Genomic DNA, 14,530 nt, shown 5'->3' with positions numbered 1-14,530 from the left:
AATCTACCGGGGGGGGGGGGGGGGGAAGAGAGGAAGACTGTCCCTCCCCCTTCCTTTGATTTTCAAGTAGTGAAAAGAGTGGGAAAAAGAGAAACAAGTAGAGCATAAAAGTAGGCATAGACCTTTAAATCGTTGGCTTAAGTAGAGTAATGATATGATTAAGTAAACTCTGTATAACCCCATATATACAATGAGAGAAAAGTTTCCTTGCCCCCCCCCATCAAAATACAGTGGCCCCAGCCCTGATAGCGATCAGCTATCAAGCTACAAATTTTCCTCTACACAAAATTACTTCAATGGCAAAACATTAGTACTCCATAAAAATGAAGTTTATTCACATTTCAGGAACAAGTGTGCAAATATAATGACATTCAAATATCATCAATACTTCATTTTACATTTTGATCTTGTTCACATACAAACAAGGCCTATAAAAAAAGTGCATTCTTACTTCTCAAGCACAAATGCGTGTACTTACATTTTAAAACAAAATTGTGATCCAATCATTGAGGATTCATTGGTCAATCATACAGTACCTCATACTCATACAGCAGTTTACTCACAAAAATATCACCTAAAATTATGTTTCATGTAACATACTCAGAATATGAGCTTACATTTGGCAACAATGTATTAGAATTAGATTGACATAACTCAACCTTTTAAAGTACAAATACATTATACAATGTATCTCTCATATCATGGTCAAAAGATTGCACAAGGACAGAACATCAGTATAAAGTGGTAAAAAGTATAAAGATACAGTGGCAGTGGTTAAAACATCTAAAAAGAGGAAAATTAATGAGTGAGAAACATAAAATGCTTACAAATTCATCAACATAATAACATACACCCTGAATATTTTAACAAAAATCATACACAGGGGAGGGCGTTGTAGTCACTTAAAGGTCCAAGTTATAATAGCCTCCATACATGTAAGTTGCAAAATAATCTTCGTTAATTGCCATTGGGCTGGATACAAGGTGTAATCAAGGATAATTGAACAATAATGAACCCCGGGCCCCGTCTTACAAAGAGTTACAGGAGTGTTTCACAAAGATTTAAGTATGACTTAGAGTCGCACCTAAATGCCTAGTTGCGTGCAGTATAAGAGGCTTAACCGATCTTGCCATGAGGACACACACTACTGTGTATCAATCAATAAGATCGCACATCATAAAATTGCATATCTTTTACACAACAGCACTTCAGTCATTCTTAAATCTTTGTGAAACACCCCTCAGATTAAGTGGCCACTGGAGACAGGTGAAAAGCTTTCTGATGTGATCCCTAAATAGCATTTTGCCACAAATTATGATAATAGGATGTTTAGAGGCATACATGTATAGTACAGACCAAGGGGTTTTGCAAAATCTTGCACACACAATGGCAGCAGAGACGAGGTAGAATTCAAACATAACCTGGAAAACAACATTTGTCACAATATCATACCTTGTTTGAGGTTTCTCATGATGCTGAAATAATAATGCCTCACAAAATTCAATTTAAAAAAGAGCTGATATTTCACAGATTGACAGTAAAATATTCAGTATTTGACTAGGAACATCCAATGCTTTTCAAGTTGTGCAGACACGAGCAGAAATACTTTACATGTAAGGATGACTATGTGAAAGACTTATCAAATATTCTGTTTCTGTTGAAGTAACTCCCGTAGGAACTCGGCAAAACAGCTTTCTGCCGCATCAACATCAAGCTGGAATGCAACCAATTACATAGGAAGCATCTTAAGTCTAAGTTTAATCAGTCTTAGTGGGTGACCTTACGGAGAGCAAAATTATCCTTGCCCGTTTTTGGTAAAAGTGGAGATGATGGCCGAGCTGGGATTCAAACTCCCGACCTTTCAGTCACGAGTCCAATGCTCTTACCACTAGACCACACAACCCTTTTGCTATTGAGTGTCAAATTGCCAAGTAATCATTTTCTCTTAGTGCTTTTTCAGCATTTTCACAATCAGATTTAGGTAGAGCAAAATCTCAACACACCAGACTTGTCGTGAATCGGTTCAAGGTGGCTAAATGAATAACCAATAGACCCTGATTGAAATCAGTGTAAGAAGTCCTGCAGCAATATTATAAAAACGTTCTTATTTCAAATATGTATAGATCTATCTACGTCACAATCTCAAATTGGTATTCTGAAAACGTTCTTATCTCTTCTTGTCTTTTCTCTCAAATGCCTAGCGTGTAAATTTATGTAACTTGCCCATAACAATACCAATGTGCGCTAAACATAAAATCATAATGTATTTGTGGTATTCTGAATTTCGCGCAATTATACATGTAATTATGCAAGTATATAAACACTGCACATATTTTCTTGACAAAAGGAAAGCTTCTATTGGTTAAACTGCCATTATAAAGTGTATTTTGATTGGTAATATCTAAAATATGAGCACGTTGAAGCTCAGGAAGGGGCAGTCCTTACAGAGATATGAACGATTTAAGAAGATTGTCAGAATACCGATTTGCAATTATTTTTGCGCCTTCCTAGATCTCAGTGAGATAAGATAAAGGATAACAATAGATAACGTTTTTGGAACACCACTCCTGATTCATAAATATTTAGAACCAGGCCAGCTTACACTGATTTCAATGGGGATAAGTAGGTATTCAGAAGGCCATCTCTTGAGCTCCCATAGATTCAGGTGGTCAATATATTTCACCAAGCTAAGCAAAGATGCTGATAAAATAAGCTGAAATCAGAAAAATGAAATTGATTGTGACATCATCTAGTACTCAGTTCATAGTTTCAACTAATCATGGGACATAGGATAAACTATTTTTTACAACCCAATAATCATCTTGTCCTAAATAAAGAAGTCAATCACAATCAAAAGCACCTACAAACATCTGACACTATATAGGCACCCTAAAAAAGTCCAAACTAAAAAAAAAATGTCTTTCAACAAGAATTCCCTCAGCATTCCTTTTGGTATATGATCGTCCCATTTCGGCATCTAGACAAACCCATGGAAGAAAAAAGAAACACTTTGAAATCATACAAGTACATTCAGCAAAGCATGTAAAATACAAGGAACATTACTGTTGTCAGGCTACCTGACATAACTTACACACGTTATTATTCAATAATCAATGGACTCACTTACACCTACCACTTCTGAGGTGGTATGACTGTGGTTGTGGTAGCCGTCTTGTACAGTGGTGCTAAAATGTTATAGAACCCCACCAGAAAATTTAACATATATTTAAAAATTGTTCAAATTCTGCCATGTTTTCGATATATAAATGTAAAATCAGGTGATAAAATATTACATTCAGTATAGTATGTACCTCTGGGCTTGTCGGACACTGTAGCATTGTTGTCTACGTTCAACACTCGGCACGAAGAAGTGCATTTTCTGGTGAGGTTTACTAGCTGTTTAGCACCACTGTATGGAAAAATGGACTACTTCCTAGAATCTCTATAAATACTGCTCCAGAATTCTAAAATGAGAAGCATAATCTACAACAAATCTACTAGTGATAAAATATCAAGATATAAAAAAATAATGCAGTTCATTTAAATAACATGATATTCATACTAATATCCAATCTACGCATGGGCCAATACTATGGGCTAAAACTCTTATTCTGAAGCTTGGTTAAATCTAAACCCTGGTCTAAAAATGTGGTTTCACTATGGAAAGCCAATTCTGGTACAAAGATAAGAATCATATAATACAATGGATTTTTTTTGGCTTCCCATAATTTTAGCACAGAGTTAGACCATGGTCTATAAAGCTAAACAAGGATTCAGAATACAGGTCTATATTATTATATATCGACTGAACCAGCAGTCAATGGTAGTACACCTGGGTATTATTGCTACCCATGATGACAAAGTTATTGTTGCCTGCTATCCTAAAATTGCTGTTTCCTGTTGTCATTGGCAATGATGATTGTTGTGGTGGCTGTTGTGGTGGTTGTGGTAGCTGCTGCGGTGTCTGTTGTACTGGTTGTGGCTGGAATGTCTGAGAACAGAGTGTTGAAGGCTGGCTTGGTGTGTCTTCTTCCATTTGAGTGATCCCTATATCGGGTTGTTCTGTGTAGTAAATTGACAATTTAGAATATAAAATACCAATGAAATCTATACAAAACAAAGGAGCTGTTTTCACGATTTGCCACATAATTGACAACATATCCTGTCCAAGAATATGATGGTGGGTGTTTCAGAAACTATTTGTAAGTTACAAAATGACTTAACGCATGACTAGTGAGCCCTTCTTGTGCTTTGGACATAAGAAACTGTTCCAGTCTAGTGGTGAATCTAAAGGGGGAGGAGGTGGTTTAACCCCCCCCACCTTGGGCTGCCAATTATCTTGTCCTAATCATCAGTCCATTATCAGTTTGCTAACATACAGATTATGGTGGCAAGGGCTGGCTGTCAAGTCTTAATTTTGTAAATGTGCCTTAATCCTAACTCTAAAGGTGCCCAAACTAGACATTATGGCATGCACCTGTAATCCAAGCTACAATACTCGACCTCTCTGAAGAACAGTCTGTGGCTGAAGAGGGCCATCCAGCCCACGAGTGGAAACTATTAAATAACAAGTGGAATGCCTCTGGCCGTCTCACCTGCATCACGCAGTTCAATATAGCAGCAGTGCTGACTTTGAAAACTACTCTAACTCGCACAAGATGTTTAGTGATACATGGTTACTCTTATGTCCACTTTTTATGAACTAGACCAATAAACTTACAGAGATATGATGGTTATTCAACAAAAAAACACAACATGGCCAAAGTTCATTGACCTTACATGACCTTTGACCTTGATCATGTGACCTGAAACTCACACAGGATGTTCAATGATACTTGATTACTCTTATGTACAAGTTTCATGAATCAGATCCATAAACTTTCAAAGTTATGATGGTAATTCAACAGATAACCCAATTCGGCCAAAGTTCATTGACCTTTGACCTTGGTCATGTGACCTGAAACGCGCACAGGATGTTCAGTGATACTTGATTACTTTAATGTCCAAGTGTAATGAACTAGATCAATAAACATTCAAAGTTATGATGGTAATTCAACAGATACCCACAATTCGGCCAAAGTTCATTGACCCTAAATGACCTTTGACCTTAATCATGAGACCTGAAACTTGCACAAAATAAAATGTTCAGTGATGATTGGTTACTATTATGTCCAAGTTTCATGAATCAGATCCATAAACTTTCAAAGTTATGATGGGAATTCAACAGATACCCCCAATTCGGCCAAAGTTCATTGACCCTAAATGACCTTTGACCTTGGTCATGTGACGTGAAACTCATGCAGGATGTTCAGTGATACTTGATTAACCTTATGTCCAAGTTTCATGAACTAGGTCCATATATTTTCTAAGTTATGATGACATTTCAAAAACTTAACCTCAGGTTAAGATTTTGATGTTGATTCCTCCAACATGGTCTAAGTTCATTGACCCTAAATGACCTTTGACCTTGGTCATGTGACATGAAACTCTAATAGGATGTTCAGTAATACTTGATTAACCTTATGGCCAAGTTTCATGAACTAGGTCCATATACTTTCTAAGTTATGATGTCATTTCAAAAACTTAACCTCAGGTTAAGATTTGATGTTGACGCCGCCGCCGTCGGAAAAGCGGCGCCTATAGTCTCACTCTGCTATGCAGGTGAGACAAAAAATAAAAAACATTGGAGAAGTTACAAACTGATGCAGAAGTTCGAGCCCTGGTCACATCTTTCACATGGTGACGTTAAAGATCGGTCCATGATAAATGATATCTGAATGATACATGTCTTTTCAAACTCCAACAACCCATGGATACCTGACTGTGATGTCTTTGGTGAAGGTGCAGGAAGCAGGGCTGGATCAATCCGAGTGGAATCAAGTCTTTGTACCAGGTGATCATACACGTCGTATTGCTGCAGCGATTCCCTGAAAGCCTGGTAGGCTGTCGGCCCTCTCCGCATCAGTTTGGTCATGAGTCGCCTCGTCTTTTGCTGTTTGAGATTAAGATAACATACATTGTAGGTACATGTACTTAAATCAGTAATGTTGGAATTCCTAGTTGAGGAAACATGGAATGTGCAATTTGAGGGCATGAAAACTGACACATCAGGAAACAAAATAGATCAACCATTTCAAGTACTGACAATAAGCGAAAAGAAATGCCTCAACAAAGTAATCATCACTAGGTTTTTTTCTTAGCACTACTGATCTTTATATACTTACACTTAATCTTAAAACACTGATATCATTTTAGGGTTAGATTATCTTTTTATTGAGTAAACTTCAACTTTGACTACATGTAAGTCTCTGGCCTGTTGCATTGTCTCCCCCCTCCCTCCAACACTTGAATAGATTGGTGTTGCCAATCTCTGCATGTGACTTATTATGAATCAAATGGCTAAGCAATACAGCATGTAATAGACACACAGGCACATGTACAAGTGACTCTTCCTATTAAGTCGAATCTCTAAGGACCAGAGAAATCTGTTCGACTTAGGAAAAAAATTGACTTACATGTAAATGAAGTACATGCACAACACATATTTTTAATTATCTGGACTAAAAACTTGCTTCGACTTGGGCGATTATTTGACTTATGGAATGTCGACTTACGTAGAGTTACCTGTACTTATTTTAAAGGTCAAGCCCACCTCAGAAAAATGTTGATTTGAATCAATAGAGAAAAATCAGACAAGCACAATGCTGAAATTTCATCAAAATAAAATGTTTCATCAAAATCGGATGTAAAATAAGAAAGTTATGACATTTCAAAGTTTCGCTCATTTTTAACAAAATAGTTATATGAATGAGCCAGTTACATGCAAATGAGTCAGTTGATGATGTCCATGACTTAGTATTTTTTTTATTGTTTGAATAATATACAATATTTCATTTTGTACAGATTTTACCATAGGGACCAACTTGACTGAACCATAAAGTTTTAAACAATGCTAATTCCACATGTTCAGGGAGGAATTAATCACTGTTTCACTTGTCAATGAAAGGAAAATTAGAATATTTCATATTTCATGTAATAAAACACAAAAGAAACAGTGAGTGGATGACGTCATCAGTCTCCTCATTTGCATACCGACCAGGATGTGCATATAACTGTTTTGTGAAATTAAGCAAAATTTTAAAATGTCATAACTCTCTTATTTTAAATCCGATTTTTATGAAATTTTCAGTGTTGTGCTTGTTAGATTTTTCTCTTTTTATTCAAATCATTTTTTTGGTTGGGGTGGACTTTTCCTTTAAGGAAGAAAATGAAAATCCATGGTAATGAGGCAAATGCATTACTTTCTAGACTAGATATTAATATAGTAAATGTAAATCTATGTTAAAATATTTCAATATTTGCACATTCCCTGCATACATGTAACATTAATATACTGTAGCTCAGTTAATTGCATTTTCCCATTTCTCACCTTGTTGGTTTCTGCGGCTTCAATTTCTTCCACCATGTCAATGTCCAGGACTAATTCTTGAATGAGATAAGGGATGACATCCTCACTTTTCAAGGAATCTAAAAGGTAGGTCCAGTTCTTCTGCAATACCATACGGTGAACAGGATCCATCCCAGACTTTGGCAGAATTTGTCTAGAAAACAAAATACAAGTAATCAAGAAATAGAATCAAACATATTATGAGATTTTTTGCTTGCTGAGACTGATCAATCCATCTCGCCTGTGGAATTGGAAAGCTTGTAATTAAATTAAAACTTGTAAAAAAATAAAAATAATCCTTCCGCATTTTTTGATAACATGAATTTCAAAATCTGACCTTTCCTCGCGAAATGCTAGAAAAAAACTACCAAAGTCCTGAATTCTGTATTAAATTAAGGTTGTGAAAAATGTGAATTTAATTGGCAAAAATAGAACCCCCCCAGTTTAATTGCATGTTGCCCAATAATCAGGAGCTCTCTGGCTGGGTTTGGTGCCCACACATCTGCACATGTCTTCCCATATTAGACGAGAATTTAGTCATAGAAATCTACCCGAAACTTACACGCCACTTACTACGCCTTTTATGTTTTATAATAATCCGAAACTCCCATTCGTGTGAGTGGCCAAGCCAAGCGTAAAAATAATAGGCATACAGTGTAGCAAAGAGGCCAAACTGCAACCACTACCAGTGCAGTACCAGTCTTGACCAAAACCTTCGGTCTCTGTCGTATTACCGGTACTATTGTTGTTCCGCTGAACTCTGATGGCTCCACTCACCAATTACAGCTACAGTCTACAGTACAGAGACCTAAGTAAGTTCTAACTCGATTGGTCTGTACAGGGACTTTATAATGGCCATCTGTTTTAGTGTTTATGTATTACGGTACGTCCGGATAAACCAGGGAAGTGGGAGTTGCGCGACAGCCAAACTAAGTCACTGATATTTTCCTTTTCAGTTTAATTTTTCCCGTTTTGGTGCATTTCAGGTCAAAACGGAATAACTTATCTTTATTTTGTATTTTTGGAATTGGTTCAGCATGTTCAGACTTCAGTTATTTTAATTTTATGAAATAAAAGACCATGACATCATATGAAGACAAAAATCGATGAGCCCTGTCAGGCACTTGTTCACTGCAACCATCCTGCATGTGGGGAATCTACAGGTAGGACTATGGTATGCCAATGCTGTACATAGCACACGCTTTAAAAAATCATTAAAATATCACTTTTGTCACCAAAATTACTAATTTCCATACAGTTGCAATTTATTTTTCATTAGTAACTTGGGATTAATTTTTGTATTCACCAGAGTGCTCAAAAACTCGAGTTTTGGGCATATTTTTGTGTACGCCCTCTATTGGTGGAAAGTTATATGGCAAGAAATTTGTCATTTTTCAATCTCTAATTTTAATTGAGAAAAAAATAATTCAAAAAATTAAATTTGCATAAGTGCAAAGTTATATGATGAATAGCTGTAATGAAAACTGACAGAGTAAGAAAATCAAGCATTTGTCCCATAAAAAGAGAAATTAAGCCAAACATTGCCACCATTATTTGGCCACACATGGGGATGTAACTGAGAACAAGGTTATATCATAACCTTGTTCATTGAATGAGTGCTGTCAGGGGGATTTTTCATGTTTAACCGGCTTAAAATAATGGCGGCTGCACGATCGCTAGACAGGAATAACCATCGTTTCTGGGGATTTATTCAACAATTTCTGACATAATCCCCATTCATGTATTATTGGTGAGTGAGCCAACGAACTACAGAGACTGAAGCTTTTGGTCTACACGATCGCTAGCCGTCTAAGTTAAAGGAGAAAAAAATGTTAAGAAACTCCTCAAAACAGACGGCTGCCAGCGCCAGCTGTCTTATTACTACCAGTCAAGTCGCCGTGACTATGGGGTGACTGGAAGGTCGCGGCGCGGTTCGGTGGGCATCAGGCACCGACAGACGACCAAAGTGTTACTCTAATAATAATAGCGCTGGGTTTTTTTTTTACAAATGAAATATAATAAACAAAAGAACTGCAATTCAAATCATTATCTACATCTTCTTATTCTATAATACTTACAAAGTACAACAAAGCGTGTAGAAGAGCCGAACTCTGAATTCTTGACAGGTGAGCAGGTGACAGTTTAAAAGGTTTTAGCTTGAGTTGAGGAGAGAAAAGCCGAAAAGAGAATATTGATGTTGGTGTTCATTGATTGGTGAAAAGATATCACGTGACTCAGGGGAATCCCCTTCCACAACGTGCGTTGTCAAGATGTAAACAAAGGCAATCTTATCATTCATTCACAGAGATTTTACAATTTCCCGCCAAATCCGTAACATGTTCAGACATGTTCAGAGACAAAATCATTCTTATTTTTCTATATTTTGTTTGCTATGAAGAATAACAAATGAATCTCGGTAGCAGGTAATTCGATTTTGAGCTATTAGTAAGGTGAAATTAGATGATAATGGGCCGTAGCAAAGACTGAATGAGATCGAGATCGAGAAAATAAATCATCCAATGTTTTACTTTGATTTATGTCACCCTTTTTATTTTTTTTCCATTTATTTTTTTATTTCATCTTTGTTTTGTGATTTTACTGCTTTTGAACTGTTTTAAATCATTCCAATTACCTGTAAATATTGTGATTATATGTGATTTTGAATACCAATAAAACACATAATTAAAAAAATAAATAAATAAAAAAAAATAAAAAAATAAATAATAGTAATGATAACATACATGCACATCGACTTTCCCCTTATGTATTGCGGAATTAAGATTGATCCCCATACAAATCCCATATTATATAACTGTATATATATTGAAATCCACATCGCTAAAAAAAGGGGCGGGGCAAAGATCTACAATACTTAACATATCATTGAACATATAATGAATAAGTTTCAAATTATTTCTAAAAAGTAATGAGATGGGTATATTAGTTACAGATGAGGTTTAAAGAAAGAGCAAAAATGGGAAATAAATGTCATAAAACAGCTGATTCAACCTTAATTGGCAATCTAAAAAAATGTGTCTGTGGAAAACTACTGATCGAGAGAAAAGTATATTGATGCAGAAGAAATTTCAAGACGGTCCAGGGGGGCGTTTCATGAAAGGACTCGTCGGACGTTTTATCCGACAAGTCCCATTTTATCCGACGGTTACCATAGGAACAGTGCCTCTCAGCCAATCAAAATCATGGAAAGATGTCAGATCTGACAACTTGTCGGATGAAAATATTGATGAAACGCTCCCCAGGAATACGAAAGTTGATCAGTGTATCAGTTGAAGAGGATAACAAATTATCAAATTGGTCAGAAGTTTTTTATTTCAATTTTTCCTCAGTTAATTTTTTTATTGTAGTCTGGAATTCTTGAGTTTTTCTTAGGACTATAGCATATATAATAGCATGTCCTGATCATGAAATTCTTGGTATATTGGGAAAGATAGCATTTTAGTCATTGTGAATTGAAACTAATGGGGGAGTTGCAGGGGCCGGGGGCTGCCCACACAAAGAATCACAATCAGATCATGCATGGTGATTTTTACGTTTTTTGTACAAATGCTTTTGGGAAAAAAGCATATGGCATCGAGGTATTTTCTGTTTTCATAGCCCGATAAAAAAAAATAATTGACCTATATTCCAAATTACACCAAAATCTTTTGAAGTGTGTATTTGTTTTCATTTGAGCTCTTGGTAAGTTTAGTACATCCCCGCACCTTAGCTTTATTTTGCAAAAAGACGGCAAAGATAAAAACTAGGTTAAAAAGAAACAACTCTGGAAGCCCGCATTTAGAATTAAAGCACTAATGCTCAACTTTCGGACTTTCATTGTAAGATTTCAATATTCTTTTGGGAGTGTTAGACATAATAGAAAAAGTGTATTTTTTATTGAGTGGAGAACCATTTTTTCTTTGCTGTGTAAGGATTGGATATTAATTCAGAATGGGGCCTCTGTGCGGGCCTCAGCTGTGTTTTTCATGTGCTATATGACAAACGGGCGGATCCAGGATTTTTCGAAAGGGGCTCAATTCAAATTATTTAGACTTAGTAAGGATCGGGAGTAAGGAGATCTTTTTTCGTCCTAGGGCGGATCCTGCATGCATGCCCTTTTCCGGGGGGGGGGGGGGATTTTTTTTCTTTGAAGAGGTAGTCTTATTCAATTCTTAGCTTTATTCTTATAAACAAGATAATTTTATTTAAGTTCCGATTAATTAATGCGAGAACGAAGCGTGAGCTATTTTTTTTTGTGTGTGGAAATTTTATGTATTTTGTCCTGATCGAAAATTGAACATTCTGACTCTGAGCATTTTTTGTGATCTTCTAGCGCAAAGCGCAAGCTGAAACTTTGATATACGGGTCTGATACAGTTTGCAATTACCAAGGTAAGCGATATAGGCCTACATACTTCAACAATCAAATAACTAGCGTGAAGCGCGAGTTGAACATTTTTGATATTCTGACCCGAAGCACTTTTCTAAGAAGTAGTATGCGAGCGCGAAGTGCGAACGGAAAAAAGGAGATTTAGAAACAAAATGGGAGGCTTTATTCATATTTTGTAACCATGAACAGGATAGGAATCTTCCTTCATGAATAGTACGAGTGTGAAGCGCGAGTAGATTTTTAAAAATTCTATCATGATCTGAAAAAGATCTGCGGGTCTCAATAAACACGCGTGAGAAGCGAAGCGCGATCTCTTTTTTTTTACATTTAGATCAAGAATCTAGGCATTCTAAACACATTTTCTTTTTAGTTATGAAAATTTAGGTCATCTAATTTCAAAATCAACAATGCGAGCGCAAAGCGCGAGCTGATAAGTTTTGACAATAACACACAAAGTGAAGTTCACCTTATACAAATAGATAATTTGAGTGCGCGGTGCAAGCTGAAATAATAGATATTCAGATCTAAAACAGACATTTTCAGAGCACTTTACAAATTTCGATTTGTAAATGAAACGGTACAATTAAAGCTCGATGTCCGAGCTGAGTATTGTATAATTACTTCAACTGAACACCAGATATTTTGAGAGCCATTTCAGCCTATTGAGCTTGATCTTTATCTCATCGAACGGGCAATGCGAGCGCAAGCGGAAATTCTGTATAGTGACATGATAACCAATTCATTTTTATATTCCAAGTCTTTACATCACTTTCTTTTACTCACTCGCTTCCCTCCTCCTTTTTCCCTCTTCTCTTCTCTCCATTCTTTTTCCTCTTTTTTTCTTTCATTTTTTTTCCTTTTTACTTGGCATCCCAATTAGGGGGGGGGGGGGGGGAGGGTAACCCCCTAAATCTTAGATCCGCCACTGCTGTTTACTGGTAATTGTTAACTACCCCTTCCCCGCCCCCACCAATATATATATATACAGTGCGTCCCAAAAAAAACGAAACCGAGATTTAGTGATGATTTATCATAACTTAATCATAAATAAAATAGACAAATGGCCTTACAACGTAAAGCTTATAGAATGTCCACTTTAATCTGGTACTACTTAGATTATTCCTCATTCACGCATGAGTGAGCAAAAAAAAATCAAAGAAAGGATGCCAAAAACTCATTTGGCTGGGGTATCTAAATTTCAAAAAGAAAGTCACATGTCTAAAAAGTTCAATATCTGCTCTTTTATTTAATACCTTAATCACAAAAAATAGTCAGGAAGTAAAAAAGTTATGATCCTTCGAAACAATGCTTGTATTTCCATGATTTCAGTAAATAAACGTGTTTTCACCAGTTTCCAAAAGAAGCTATTGCACGGTAACAAAAGAGTTAATGCATGGCTGATCGTCAACAAAACGGAACGTCGAGGGAGTTTGAACGCTAGCCTGTAAAACCTCTTCATTTTATGAAATTATTGAAATTCAAGCCTTATTTCAAATAACCAGAAATTTGTTGTTCCTTGACCATTTTCTGTAATTGAGGTATCAAATTAAAGAGCAGATATTGAACTTTTCAACAATGTGGTTTTCTTTTTAAACCCAGATACGGCCCGACAAGTGACTTTTTGGAATCCCCTTTTCAAATTATTTTTGCTCACTCATGCGTGAATGAGAAATAATTTAAGTAAATTTCAGATGAAAGAGGAGATTCTATGCTTTAAAATGGTAGGTCATTTTTCTATTGTATTTGTGATTAAGTGATGATAAATCATCGATAAATCTCGGTTTCGTTTTTTGTGGGACGCACTGTACAACAAAAATAGGAAAGAAATAAAAATAAGTGATTGCATCACATTCTTTTCTTGAAACTTGGAATGGTATCCATGGTGACTGAGCATGTGCACCAGGTAAGTAGTCTGCAGACACAGACCCTTGGCCTTTGCAAACTGCATAATGCAGAGTCTGAAGTAGTGAGACTAGACCCGGGACTAGACTCACTGTGTACTACATGTGGCTGGCACAGACAGAGTTTGGAGTCTAGTCTTCACTCTAGACAAAGTTTTGGTTAAAGGGGAAGTTCACCCTGAAGAAAACTTTGTTGTAAAAATAGCAGAAAAAATAGTTAAAAATATTGGTGAAGGTTTGAGGAAAATCCGTTAAAGAGTAAGAAAGTTATTAGAGTTCAAAATTTTGGATTTGTGACGTCATAAACGAGCAGCTGCCCCATGTATTATGTAATATAAAATGTATGAATTTCAAATTTGGTATGGTTCCTGATGACTTAATTTCGTTTTCTTTTCATGATCGGGTGTGAAACAATTTGTCTATTGATATACAAAAGTTACAGTGAAAACCATTTTCAATTTTCTGAGAAAATGACATTTCATTGATTTTTTACCATTCGCTATGTAGGGATGCTGCTCGCATATGACGTCACAAATCAAATAATTGAAATTCTAATAACTTTTTAATTATTTGCTGAATTTTTCTCAAACCTTCGGCAATATTTTTTATTATTTTTTCTGCTATTTTTACAATAAACTTTTTGTCAGGGTGAACTTCCCCTTTAAAGTGTCAACTTTGAGTCTGTGCTTGCAGACTACCAGTTCGGTGTCTTGTGATCTGTTGCACTACAGGAAAATGAAAACTACAAACCAAATGCAAATATAATACATGTCTAATAGAACTGGGATTAATTTCT

The 14,530-nt window shown here is 36.1% G+C and overlaps 1 protein-coding gene across 1 annotated transcript; it reads right to left on the bottom strand.

The window, feature by feature from the left end:
- Window positions 1-314: 314 nt before the first annotated feature.
- LOC121424668 lies at window positions 315-9,645 on the bottom strand. The gene is made up of 4 exons (XM_041620405.1): window positions 9,526-9,645; window positions 7,430-7,601; window positions 5,818-5,992; window positions 315-4,062 (listed from the first exon to the last, which is right to left on the bottom strand). Exons 2-4 carry the CDS (start codon window positions 7,577-7,579, stop codon window positions 3,818-3,820), a joined length of 570 nt encoding a protein of 189 aa, XP_041476339.1. The 5' UTR covers window positions 7,580-7,601; window positions 9,526-9,645; the 3' UTR covers window positions 315-3,817.
- Window positions 9,646-14,530: the final 4,885 nt, after the last annotated feature.

Source organism: Lytechinus variegatus, chromosome 12 (genome assembly GCF_018143015.1).
Source record: "Lytechinus variegatus isolate NC3 chromosome 12, Lvar_3.0, whole genome shotgun sequence".
NCBI lineage: Eukaryota > Metazoa > Echinodermata > Echinoidea > Temnopleuroida > Toxopneustidae > Lytechinus > Lytechinus variegatus.
This window is presented reverse-complemented; position numbering and strand designations above follow the sequence as displayed.

What these genes read in the sequence shown, in the direction of transcription:
- LOC121424668 (XM_041620405.1), bottom strand. Translation starts at nt 7,579, where the DNA reads ATGGATCCTGTTCACCGTATGGTATTGCAGAAGAACTGGACCTACCTT. An exon ending in AAGCCGCAGAAACCAACAAG is followed by an intron (nt 5,993 to 7,429) that starts GTGAGAAATGGG and finishes AATCTCAAACAG; the next exon opens with CAAAAGACGAGGCGACTCAT. An exon ending in ACCAAAGACATCACAGTCAG is followed by an intron (nt 4,063 to 5,817) that starts GTATCCATGGGT and finishes TTTACTACACAG; the next exon opens with AACAACCCGATATAGGGATC.